The sequence below is a fragment of the Amaranthus tricolor genome, chromosome 15 (genome assembly GCF_026212465.1).
Source record: "Amaranthus tricolor cultivar Red isolate AtriRed21 chromosome 15, ASM2621246v1, whole genome shotgun sequence".
NCBI lineage: Eukaryota > Viridiplantae > Streptophyta > Magnoliopsida > Caryophyllales > Amaranthaceae > Amaranthus > Amaranthus tricolor.
This window is the reverse complement of record NC_080061.1, coordinates 117,164-130,000: the sequence shown is the minus strand read 5'-3', so window position 1 is coordinate 130,000 and position 12,837 is coordinate 117,164. Positions and strand designations below refer to the sequence as shown.

General features: G+C 31.0%; 1 protein-coding gene across 6 annotated transcripts; it reads right to left on the bottom strand.

Moving 5' to 3' along the window:
* Positions 1 to 2,810: 2,810 nt before the first annotated feature.
* LOC130801631 (fatty acid amide hydrolase-like) lies at positions 2,811 to 9,489 on the bottom strand. Of its 6 annotated transcripts, XR_009039652.1 has the most exons (8): positions 9,198 to 9,489; positions 8,275 to 8,321; positions 7,705 to 7,895; positions 7,486 to 7,615; positions 6,388 to 7,351; positions 5,881 to 6,002; positions 3,384 to 3,447; positions 2,811 to 3,040 (listed from the first exon to the last, which is right to left on the bottom strand). XR_009039652.1 is itself a non-coding variant. In XM_057665508.1 (6 exons), exons 3-6 carry the CDS (start codon positions 7,705 to 7,707, stop codon positions 2,880 to 2,882), a joined length of 372 nt encoding a protein of 123 aa, XP_057521491.1. In that variant the 5' UTR covers positions 7,708 to 7,895; positions 8,275 to 8,321; positions 9,198 to 9,479; the 3' UTR covers positions 2,811 to 2,879. The 6 variants fall into 6 exon arrangements, 3 of the variants coding, with proteins under 3 accessions (XP_057521491.1, XP_057521493.1, XP_057521494.1); XR_009039653.1 differs by lacking the exon at positions 3,384 to 3,447 and having other exon boundaries at positions 9,198 to 9,488; XR_009039651.1 differs by lacking the exon at positions 2,811 to 3,040 and having other exon boundaries at positions 3,064 to 3,447; positions 9,198 to 9,488.
* Between the last annotated feature and the right edge of the window lie 3,348 nt (positions 9,490 to 12,837).

Below are 12,837 nucleotides of genomic sequence, written 5' to 3'. Positions count from 1 at the left end.
GTAGTTTGTTGTTTTCATGATCATTAAATTTTGATCATTGACATAGTTTATTTTACATCGATTAATTAAAGATGGTGTACGCACTTTATTAGTTATATATTAGAGTTTTTTTTTCATTGTCATATGATTTTGAGATGATTATATCTTCTTGACTTATGAAGTGTGTACATATCGTATCTGTCCGTTAATATGTTGACGCTCACAATAAGTCCGATCTAATTTAAAAATAAGAGTAATTTTTTGTCAAAATTTTCATAAAATATCGTTAGTCATTTTCATGGTGAAGAAATTTTAATCATTACAAAGTTTTTGTTCAAATAGTTGAAATAAATTTTAAAAAAAAATTTGAAATGATTGACAAGCATATTCATTAATTTATCAAACAATTTTCCTATTAAAATACGTCAATGTTTCGTTATTAATTACAATATTTAAAATTGATGTCCATGACCGAACGAAAAATTGAAACAATTCTGATATTATGTATTTTCTCAAAGTTGAGACAGTTCTTCTACAAGGTTGTGATTTCTTCGCAGCTTTGAGTATTTCTCCTTCTTTTGTCAAACTTTATTATACTTTTGTTTAATTAATCACAGTTCAGTTGGTCACAATTCTTAATCACTGCCAATTGCCAAATCCTTGTCCCTTTCATTTTATTCTATTTCTATTTCTTCTCATTTGTTCGAGTTTAAAAGAACAAAGCAAATGACAAGTAATTGAGGATGAAACCAGCAATATAAAAGTTCAACTTGTAATTTTATATTTGAAACTTGGCATGTTCTTTTATCTCCTATCAAATTTTCACTTTATTAAAAAAAAATATCAAATTTTCGCTTAAAAACAGATACGGACTATGAAATTAGTTAGAAATCACATTTCTAATTATTAAACAATTGGAATAAATGTAGTTAAATGTAGTCAGTATTTCATTTTAGATGACCTTCAGTCAAAATTTCCAGCTAACATCTAATAGTCAAAACATTAGTCAAAATTTCAACTAACATGTTGTGAGAACAATAGAAGCAATTGCCAAAAAACAATCAATGTACAAAGCAATAAAACAAATGAACAACAATAAGAAGAAAACACATCAAGAATTTAACGAGGTTCATTATATATATATATATATATATATATATGATAGCTACGTTCACTAGGCATCGAGAATAAATTTCACTATATATATATGATAGCTACGTCCACTAGGCATCGAGAATAAATTTCACTAGGTAAAGAGTATACAGAAACAAAATGAAACAAAGTATTTTGCCTGCTCGCCAAAAACTCTCATGTAACTCAATTTAATTCCTCTCTTAACCCTAAACCTTATAAGCAATGTGGAATTTATACAGTAACCCTAAGAATAAAGGTTTAAAGCAAAGCTAGCTAACGATACCCCAATTAGTAATTCTTGTTTTGTTGTATTTATATCTATTGACTCATAACTCAAGAGTCGTACTTTAATGTTATATTGACTCATTACTCATATAAAGGTTATAGCTATTAGTCAAAGAAGATTTAGTTGGCAATGTCTGATTTATCTAATAGAAGTACACAACTAATGCGCGGCGTGGCTACACAATTGAGGAGCTTTAATCCAATCTAATATTTCCAATACATTTATTTTGTTGGAATGTTTGTCTTTTTATAAGTTATATTCACGCAGCAGCAGGTAACCATTTATCTGATGGTCATCATGATTTTTATTACAATTTTCAGATTTTGCTGAAGAATTGTCCTAGATGAAAAGAAGAAGAAAGAAAGAGTTTAGAGAGCCAAAAGAGTAGTAATCTTAGTAATAATGTAATTTGTGATTATCAATTCACATTTTTACGATGATGATCAGCTTAAGTATTTATACGTCAATGATACTCAACAAATACAACTTTTATTTCAGGAAGTTTGTTACAGAAAATTGTCACAACTGAAAATTTGTTATAATAGAATTAGGGCTGCACACGGTCCGGTCTGGTCTGGTTTGACAGAAAAATCAGACCAGACCAGAAATTCCGGTCTGGAAATTTTTCAGACCAGACCAGACCAGTCAAGACACCAGACCGGACCGGACCAGACCGTTCTAGAACGGTCTGGTCTGGTCTGGTCTACGGTTTTTTTTTATTTTTTTGTATTTTTTTAATTGAGAATCTAAGATAAACGATAATCTGTAAACAAAATACATCATCAAATCCGAAATTGATACCAAATAATTGTTCCACAACTGTAATGATTTAGCATGCTAAAGCCTATAATTAACAACCAGATATTTTACTTTATTTATCATATATGAAGAAATTGATTCAACTTGCTCATAAATTGAAATACCATATTGAGAGAAGTCACTACTACATTAACGAGCTATTACTACCCCAAGTACTCGTAGCAATAGGTTCAATAACCGTTGCAATAGGTCTATAGCAACGGTTCCATACCCGTCGCATTTGTGGCCGTAGGTATAGGTCTATTGCGACGGTTCAACTATCTATTGCGACGGTTTCAATTTAACCGTAGCAATAGCTTCTTATCACCGTCGCTATAGATCTATTGCTACGGTCTCACTATAACCGTAGCAATAGGTTCTTATTACTGTCGCTATAGACCTATTGCGACGGTAACTTTGCAACTGTTATAATAAGTCTTTTGCGACGGTCATTGCAACCTATTGCAACCCCATGTTTTATCCGTTCCAATGGGTCTATGGCGATGGTAATGGCTCTCTATTGCAAGGCCTTGATGAAGCTATAAATTATATACATATATATATATAATTAACTTTGATATAATTCATCAACTCTAATACAAAATAAAGCACCAATATATATAACTTTGATATAATTCATCAACTCTAATACAAAATAAAGCACCAAATCTAATTAGTTCAATTAGTGGTTTTGATACATGCAACATTGCAAAAGGACTTCATCATCAACAAAGAACTTCAACTTTGCCTTTCCGATTAAAATTACACCACAATTGCGCACTTTAGAAACAGAAACTGAATCTTTCTTAACCGGTCGAACTTCATGAAACCATGTAGTAGCACCTAAAAATAAACAAAGGTTGATGGTGAGCTTCATGCGTGTAGAAAGATTGTAACCGCCTCGAATTATGAAGGCAAACACTAACTGGAATTTAGTATTAATCAAGCGGAAGCTTACTTTTGCCAACACAATTAAGGGGTTACTTAAAGGTCAAACCAATATTCAAGTATAATACTTGAACCAAACCAAAGCAATATAACGGAAGTATTAACTGTCCAAAATATAGGAAAATTACAACCAAATCGAAATAAGTCCAAAGTTCAAATGACATCCTTAAAATAGTCTAAATCTAAACTAACAGTCTCTCAAATAAAATAACGAGATCTAAACAAAGGGGAGTCATACTCCAACTCAGGTTCATCTTCCGCTCGCATATCCATTCTCCGTCGAGGTGCCATAGGGGTTTACTCTAAAAACAAAACCATTGGAAACATACAAAGCATAGTATCAGCAAAAAGGCTGAGTATAAACACGCTGGTGTCCGTCAAACAAGTTATTGAAACCCTTTTTTTTTTTGAGTAAATTCATTTTGAAATATGCTTTTTCATTTGATAAATCATATTATGATTCAAATCCAGTTCAATGGCTCTATAGTCATTTCAAATTCTCATTTTTCATCATAAATCATAAGATCTCAATGGATCCAAATCAATTTCAAACTCATATCATAAGTTTACATGGGTACTCTATGAGTCATCCTGTGACTCGTTTGGTAGTCGGTCTACCGTCCGCGACATGTCTGGCAAGTGTAACACAATGGTATTGTGAACAATACGCGCTCAGCATTGGTGAGCCGTTTAATCATGCACACAACATTTGCTGTGGCATATGTACCCGCCATTTAGGCTAAAATATTTTTTTGTACATATTATATATCTTGTAATCTTAATAGCATTTGAAAGTCAAAAATATTAACTTTTTCCACATGATAAACATCTTTTATTTGCACATAGCAAAACATACTTTATTTGCAACTTAGCAAAATCAAATCATAATATTTCCCACATGGTAAAACATGCTTAGCATAATCATATCATTAAACATAACCTTTGTATTATATTGGGGCATCACTAGCATGTATGGAAATGCATCGTAACAAAAAGTAATTAAAGTTCAATATGATTTTTTTTTTTTAAGGAAACCACTAAAATGTTTCGTTTCAATCCTTCTCAAAGTAAATATAACTAAAAGGGTTTTGAAATTCATTCAAAACAACTAGAATATGATTCATAAGTCTATAAAATCCTTACGACAGAAGATTTCATAAAACACTATTTTCTTAAATACGAAATAGTTTGCAGGTATTAAAATCGGTAATTGATTTACAAAGTACATATTAATTCTCCAACAAGGCCCAAATTAATCAAGTCATTATAATACCTTATTTAAAATGAATTTAAGGTTGTCCCATCAGATTATAATTGGTTATGCGAATTTATAACGATCTTACAATTATTTTCGACAATTTGGGTATTTACCGTCATTTAAATGGTGTCTTAAATCCGTAAAATTTATAAACCATCTAATTTAAACTTAATTTATACTATGAGGCAGTACGTTATTAATATAAATATAATTTTTTTATATAGGTTTATTTTTACCCAAATTTAATTAACAATATTACATTTTTTAATAAATAAACATTTTCTATTAATTTGATAAATTAGTAAATAATTAATAATTTATTTTATAAAATTATACCAAAGTCCCAGAAGTCATATAACATGTTTATTAAGCCATTTGAACTTATAAAACTCATGTATGATGTTTTATTATTTGTATAGACATTTTATCGATAAATAAAATAAAATAGCTTTAAAATTATTTGAGTCCGATTAAACTATTATAAAAAAAATTATATGATATTCCAGAAGCTATTTTAAGAAGTATAAAATTTTAAATAACCATTAAAAATCATGTGCAGTATTTTTAATAATTAATATCGTTATTTTACCGATAAACCGAATAAAATTTATTTAAGTCCATATATGGTCACAAAAATCCATATAAAGTTTTTTAACATATATCTACTGATTATATAAGTGTCTCATAAAATTTTCATGTCCAAAAGACGTCATTTAGTATTTATTTTATATTTTACCGTTTTCAAACTTACCGATTATTAATAAACGAGTAAAAATTATTAAGGTCCTTAAATGTCAACGAAATCTTCCCAAACTTTTACCAATTTTACCTACTGTCCATATAAGTATGTGATAAAAATTTCAAGTCCATATGTCTTTGTTTGGTAATTATTTTATATTTTATCATTTTACAATTTACCGTTAAACAATTTAACGATTATTCAAAAATTATAAAAAAAATTCAAAACTAAATATATTCTGGCCAAATCTTGTTGGAGACATTATAATATGTTTTTATTAATTATTTTTGATGATGAAGAGTTCATCTAATACCATGTTTTATAATAAGAGTATTTAACACCTTAAAATCCATTAAAATATCAATTTAACGAATAATCTCAACAAAAAGTATCCAAGAAATTTTCTTAACATATGGCTACTGAAAATTTCTCTTAAAATGAATTTAAAATGTTTTCAAATTCATATAATCATTTCCATCACAATAACTTTCACAAAGTAGTGTTAAACATGCCTTTAAACATACAATAATTTATAAAATCAACATGCATGATGCCCACAATAATAATACATGTAATAAATTATTCCATACTCAAATTTATCATTTTCACATCATTTTTCAAGATTTAAGAACTTCACTTTGGGAATTTATTTATTTATTTTTTTTTTAAAAAGAAGTTTATACACAAATTTTCCCAACTTGTTCTTAAATCCTTTAAAAATCACCCCATGTGACATACCTCGACTCCAAGCCTATATAATTATTCCGTAAGCTCCCACGTAAGCTCCTACGTGTTCTTAGAAGTGGTTCTAACTTTGGGTCCTTGCCCTTCAAGTCTCAACTCCAACTCTTCAACTAAACCTATTGCATTCATCCAAAAATCAATAATAATTTTGGATTTCTAATATGCACTTAACTTTTCCTAGTTAGAGTTGTTAGGCTAATACTTGTGATGATTTTAACATATTTGGAATATACTTATTATGTTAAGCAACATAATTAGTTAAGTCCCATAATTTTACTTGAATCCTTTAAGTAACAAAATTTATATGTTTGTAGAAATGCATCTTCTTACTTTCTATTATGGCCTATTTTATAGATTTATAAATGATGATTTTCTTAGTTTAGAGATAAAATATTCATTTTATAATGATCTTAGTTTATAGAAAGATTCATGTAAAAAAAATATTTTACATGAACAAGTTTTAACAAAAACTAGTGGAATAAAGAAATGAACATAACTTACTCTATACTTGGTGGATTTCTTCAAGTTTGGTGTCTATGGAAAGCTCTTAAGATGAAGATTATTTTTATGGGAGATTTGAGTTTATAAACATAAATTTTCAGAAGTTTTAGATGGGTTTTTGAAGAAGATTTGATGAGAAAATAAGGTGTTTTTGCTAGAAATTGTAAGATTGAACTTCAACTTTGCTTATGGATGAAATAAGGAGTAAAATGAAGAGTGAAAGAAGGTTGATGGAGCTGAAAATATGGACAGCAAATATGTCTTGATTTATTATGTTTGCATGCTTGTTATGATGGTGTTTTTGGGTAAGAACAATAGGGGCTTTGGGTAGAGAGTTTGGTGGAGTGTGTAAGTGAGTTTTGGGGCTAAAAGAGGGCTAGTATGACAGCTAGGGGCTGCTGTTTTGGGGCTGGTTTGGAGTGCTTTTTGTCCTCAATTTGGTCTATTATGGTATAATAAAGGTTTATCTAAGATAGTTTAAAGTTTGGGTAAAAATTGTTGTACATGTAACAAGTTATGTAACTTGTACTTCATGTTTAAAAATCACTTGTATATGTGTGAAATATTTAATTTACTCCCATCATGGTTATATAATATGCTTGGGTAATAATTAAAAATTTTTTTTTTTGAACTGTTATGGGTAGTTGCTCAATTTTAAGTTTTTACCTCCAAAGTTTACGTTACTTGTTTCGATTCATAATCATGTTACGAATTAACAAGTTTCTAATCATCGTAGAGATTTTTCAAATTACTACCATCACTAATTAAATTATAATTAGTAACGAACAAATATATAAGAAAAATTAGGCGTTAAAAACGACTAATGAAATCTTCTAATAATACGACTGTTTCAAAGATTAGCAAACAATAGTCATTTTGGTTGTACCATTAGATGGATAAGGGTAACAATCTATATAATCCTTGATTGTCATGAATACTCCGTCCAAAATTGATATAGGTTTTCCTGCAAATCCATGTCAATCAGTTAGTGATGACATAATCTTAAATTTAATATGTCAAAAGAAAATACTGAAGAAAAATATATGAGAGCATCATTACCAACAAACACATTCCGAAAACGTCAGAAATGAGCATTACCTTCTTCAAATCTTTGAGTAGAAGCAGCTGCTTGCGCCCTTACATCCTCAGCGTCAAAAGATATGAGTAATGCAGTGGTCGGATTTTCTTTATTAAAGACCTCCAAGGCTGAGATTATTCTCTCAGCAATCTGCACTTATTAATAGTTGATTGTATGTCATGTAATAGTATAAAAGTGAAAGGCTCTAGATCAAAATGATTATAGGTAAGGTATCAGACCATCGATGGGGTAACAAGCTTGGCACGATAAGCATATGCAAAATCACGTATCTTCCAATAACGAAACGATTTTGTCAAATCATCTTCCCAACAGCCTGCAGGATCATATTCAGAGAGGCACTTGAAGGCTTCTGCGACACGCTCCTCAGGACAGCCAGCTTCGTCGACAAAAATAACCTCTTGCTCCGGCTCTAAAAGGCACAATTCAAACTTATAATTATAGTTTGTTCATGTATATCTCAAACAAATAAAGTATAAAGCTAGTATATCACTAATTTATCAGTCTATTTATTGTTTGCTGAGGAAATCCAAATTTTCCAGTGAGGCAATAATATGAAATTTTCATTAACTTTTAGGTTATCTCCTATATCTTGGACATCAAGATTATACATTTTCCGCTTCATGTATAAAATATACTGAGAATAATACACTTGAATTGTTGCTAAGACAGTAAGATTAATCATGTCAGGCAGCTCATTGCAGATAATAACATAGACGCTGATAAGCAAGTGCATAATGAAGAAACTGCTAATTCAAATAAACTTATAGAAGAAGAAACTAATAACATACTCGGGTTTAAACATGGGACTCTCCGGAATGTCAGTATTCTTTAGCAACTGTTAATCATTAAACAACGTATTGTATTACCATACTTGGCTTAAATAGCACAAGCAAACAAGATATAAAGATTATATGCAAGCAACAAGATAACTCATTATTTGCCATCAATTCCTAATTCCTAACCATAATTATCCAGTATCACATATCCAGCTAATACTCTCAATCAACATAACTCATCCAATTAATTTATATAACTCAAGATTCAATAAAATTAAAGCTTAATTCATGACGAAAGAGCACGCTAATGAAAGTATGTCAATGAAATCAACCTCGTATTAATAAAACCCAATTGAAGGATAACTACTAACCCTAAACACATGATAAAAAGAGTACTCAATTTGAACTCCAACTCCAACTTTAATTATGAACAAGTAAATAAATAAAAAAAAAAAATCATTTTCGAATTTACAAGACACCCTGCTAGTATTTTGGGTATGAGGGTCATACGAACTCATTTTGGGGCGATTCAAGTGCCCACGCCACGCGACCGTGACTCGGAGCTCTACAATTCTTATGAAGCAACCAGAACCCAAAAACCATTAGAACTACTTCGAAAGTGGCCAAAACAGAACGTTCAAATTCCGGACTGAAATTTCAATAAATACCAAACTTTATACTAGAAATCAAATAACCCAAAAAACAATACTAATCAACACTAAAAAGAACCCAACTAAAGCCTTCGAAATGGATGAACAAAGAACACAAAAGGATTTTCAGATCTTTCTTCTTTAATGGAATAAATTCTAAAAATATATTCATTTTTTACATGTAATTTCGATTAAAAATAGTTAGAGTTCAAACATATGAGAAGAAAATCGATTATAAAAGATGAGTAAAATGAAATTGCACATAGAAATTAAGAGATTTAATACCTTAGTTTGTTTACACTAACAAATACAAAAAGAGGAACACCGGTAATTGGTTGTAGAACCACCGTGAGAAGTGGTGTTCGTGTTCGGTGAAAGCCGCCGCCTGATTTTGCTGCACAGAGAAAAGGGAAGGTCGGTTTATATGAGAAAGAAGGAGAAGGGATGAGAAGGAAGAAGAAGAGAAATGGCGGTGAAGGTGACGAGAAGGAAATGGGATTTGGGAAAGTGGGTTTTTGATTTTATTTTTGGGTATTAGTTTTAGGTTTTTTTTTTTTTTAATTTCTGATTCTATTGCGACGATTTATACACAACCGTAGTAATAGGTATCCGTCCCATAGCAATAAGTAGTCTATTGCGACGGTTTTAAAATAACCGTAGCAATAGGGTCCTAATTGTCGCAATAGAGTATCTATTGCTACGGTTCAAAACTAACCGTCGTAATAGAGTGTCGCCATTGCTCGTTAATGTAGTAGTGAGTATTTAACAGTATAATTCCACTTTTCCCTTTGTGAGCAAGGCAGGGAAATATAAAGTCTTTAACTACTAGTTAACTCATTGTTCTACTCAAGTCCTATGATGACCCATCAAATAAAGGTTTCTACAAAACAATTTAGTTTACAATATCAACCAATATCAACAACAATCAAAAACTGAAGCAATCAAAACAATTTAAACAATTTACAATATCCACCAGAAGTCCAGAAGCAATCCATTCATCTTCAAATTTAAACAAAACTGATAAAAAAAACCCTAAAAAATCAAAAAATCAACCAATATACTTACATTACGAGATTCTACACTTGATTCTGTGGTGAAGTGTTGAAGGAGGAGCATCAAAGCCTTGAAGAAGCACAAAAGCACAGCTGATACTTGTATCGAACTGGAAGGAATCGAGGGAGAAATCGAGGGAGATTCTACAGTTAATCGAGGGAGAAGGAGAAGGAAGGAATCGAGGGAGAAGGAGAAGGGATCGAGGGAGAATGAGAAGGAACGAGGGAGAAGGAGAACTGAAGGTGAAGGGATAGATGCGGAAAGCCAGAAATCAACTTTCCTAAATCAGATTCAGAACATTATGATTCATAATGTTATAATAGATTAATAGTAACATTTAAAATTAAAAATAAAATGGAAATTACGGGTTCCGGTCTACGGTTTACGGTTTTCACCATACCGGAATTAATTACGGTTTTCCAGTCCGGTTTGGTTTGAAAATTTTAAAACCGGGACAGGACCGTAAACCGTTTTAAAAAAAAAAAACCGGACCAGACCATTTAGACCGTAGACCAGACCAAATATTTAAATTCCAGTTTGGTTTACGGTTTAGACTAACCATGTTCAGCCCTAAACAGAATAACAAATCAGTTTTGGGGTTTGCCATGTCAGCTGAGGACCTGAGGTCTTTTTTGTGATCCTTTTGAAAATCAGTGTGTATATTGAAGGTTGTTGTGTCATCCTTTGTCAGATCATAAGCATCATGTAGCTCTGAGAAGTCATAGTAAGCAGCTTAATCATGCCTGTCGTCATGATTATCTATATCAGTAATAATTTTAATTTGGTACCCCGGATTTCCTTTCTTTATTCTTTATTCTTATAAATGGGATTAATCTAGTTACTCCTTTGAAGCGGATAGATAGACTCAAGTGAACAGAATTTAAAATGCTTGTAAATATAAAATATGAAAAATTGCTGTGAATAATATAATTTATTTTCAATTATTTGCCAATAACTCGATTTTTTGAAATTTTTTTATTTAATCTTTGCTTTTAGTTTGTTGTCAATAGACCCTTTAGAAAATGACCTGCTATATCAGGTTACTTCTCATCTTCTCCTTCTTTACAATAATCCAACCTGATTACCTCTCATTTTTTCTTTCTTTATAATAATCCAATCTATTTCTCATTACCTACCAAAAATCCCACCTTTTGATTTTTTATTAATAATCTAACATTTGTTTTCATTTTGTTGCCAATGGACCCTCAAGAAGATAGATATTCAATTTCTCTTTGCCACTAGTTTATAATAATCCAACATATTTCATCCATACATGTTAAGTCTCCTTTTAATTTCTTTAACACATTTTCTCTTCAATTATTATAAAAAATTCATAATTTTTAAAATACTCAATTTCTCTCTGCCACTGAATAAAAAGGGTAATTTACTTTGAAGGGAAGTGAAAAACTTATGACTATTATTAATTTTTTATAATTATATTGATTATAAAATTTTAACGTATAAATTTCAACTTGATAAATATAATATGTAACGGGTTGGCAGGTACCCGACTCAATGTACTTTGTCGCCCATGACCTAACTTGGTTAAGGCAAGTAGGAACCCGAATTATATTACATTTAAAAAAAAAAACCCGCCATCTAGGATGTAGATCAGCGGGTCGGCGAGTCGGGTCAAGTGGGTCGGATTTTTGGACACACCTAATTGATGGACATGTATGTAAAGACAATTACTAATTATGGAATGATCAACTTCATAAGCTCGGAAAATAATAGCAATTTCATTTAGCTTTTTGAAGGGACCATTAGCAACAAACAGAAAGCAAAGGTTAGATTATTGAACAAAATTTTAAAGGTGGGATTATTGGCAGGTAATGAAAAACAGATTGGATTATTATAAAGAAGAAAGAAGATGATATGTAACATGATATAGCAAGTCATTTCTTTGAAGGGTCCATTGGCAACAAACTAAAAGCAAAAGTTGGATTATTAAAAAATTTTCAAAAGGTGAGATTATTAGCAGGTAATAGTAAATAGGTTGGATTATTCACAATAGTTTTTCCTATAAAATATCATATAGGTCTCATCAAATTATCCCAAATTTTTAGCTTGATGATTAAGACGTTAAACTAACAAGCACAAGGTTTAGGGTTCAAATTGATCTTAGTAAGAACATTTTTTTTTAGCCAACCCCAAATTGAACACTTGAACTCCGATCCATAAAAGAAGAATTACAATAAAGATGGATAAAATTGGGCTTCTTGGATATTTGATATAGCTTTCTCCAAATTGGAGTCTAATCTTTGTTTTAAGAGCTTTCTCTAGATACAAGTAGTTTGCAGTAGTAATTATATTATGTGTTTCTCATGAATCCAATTGCTATATGATTCTAAATTTGAGCCACAAAGGACTAAATAGAATAATGAGGCTCTTTCACAGACAATAGTGGCCTTTAATACTTCTCTTTATTCCAGTAATGTGCCTAATAATGTTGAAGAAGCTATTCGGGATCTGAACTGGAAAAAGGCAATGGAAAAAGAGATCTCTGCTATTGACAAAAATGAAATATGGGAGAAGTGTGAGTTGCCAAAAGGAAAGAAGATAGTTGGATGTAGATGGGTATACACCATCAAATATTTGGTAGATGGTACTATTAAGCGATACAAAGCCAGATTGGTAGCACAAGGATATACTCAGACTTATGGGGTAGATTACTTCGAAACCTGCTCTCACAGTGGCCAAAATTGATATAATCTGGGTCTTGTTCTCTGTTGCCGCAAACAAAGATTGGTCATTACACTAATTTAATGTGAAGAATGCTTTCTTACACGGGAGAATAGAAGAAGAGGTGTACATGAAAGCTTTCCCGGGTTTCTCCAGTTTCTATAAACCAGGGGAACTCTCTATAGCCTAA

What these genes read in the sequence shown, in the direction of transcription:
- LOC130801631 (XM_057665508.1), bottom strand. An exon ending in TACTCAAAGATTTGAAGAAG is followed by an intron (nt 7,352 to 7,485) that starts GTAATGCTCATT and finishes ATGGATTTGCAG; the next exon opens with GAAAACCTATATCAATTTTG. An exon ending in TTACCCTTATCCATCTAATG is followed by an intron (nt 3,041 to 7,273) that starts GTACAACCAAAA and finishes GTTTATTTTTAG; the next exon opens with GTGCTACTACATGGTTTCAT.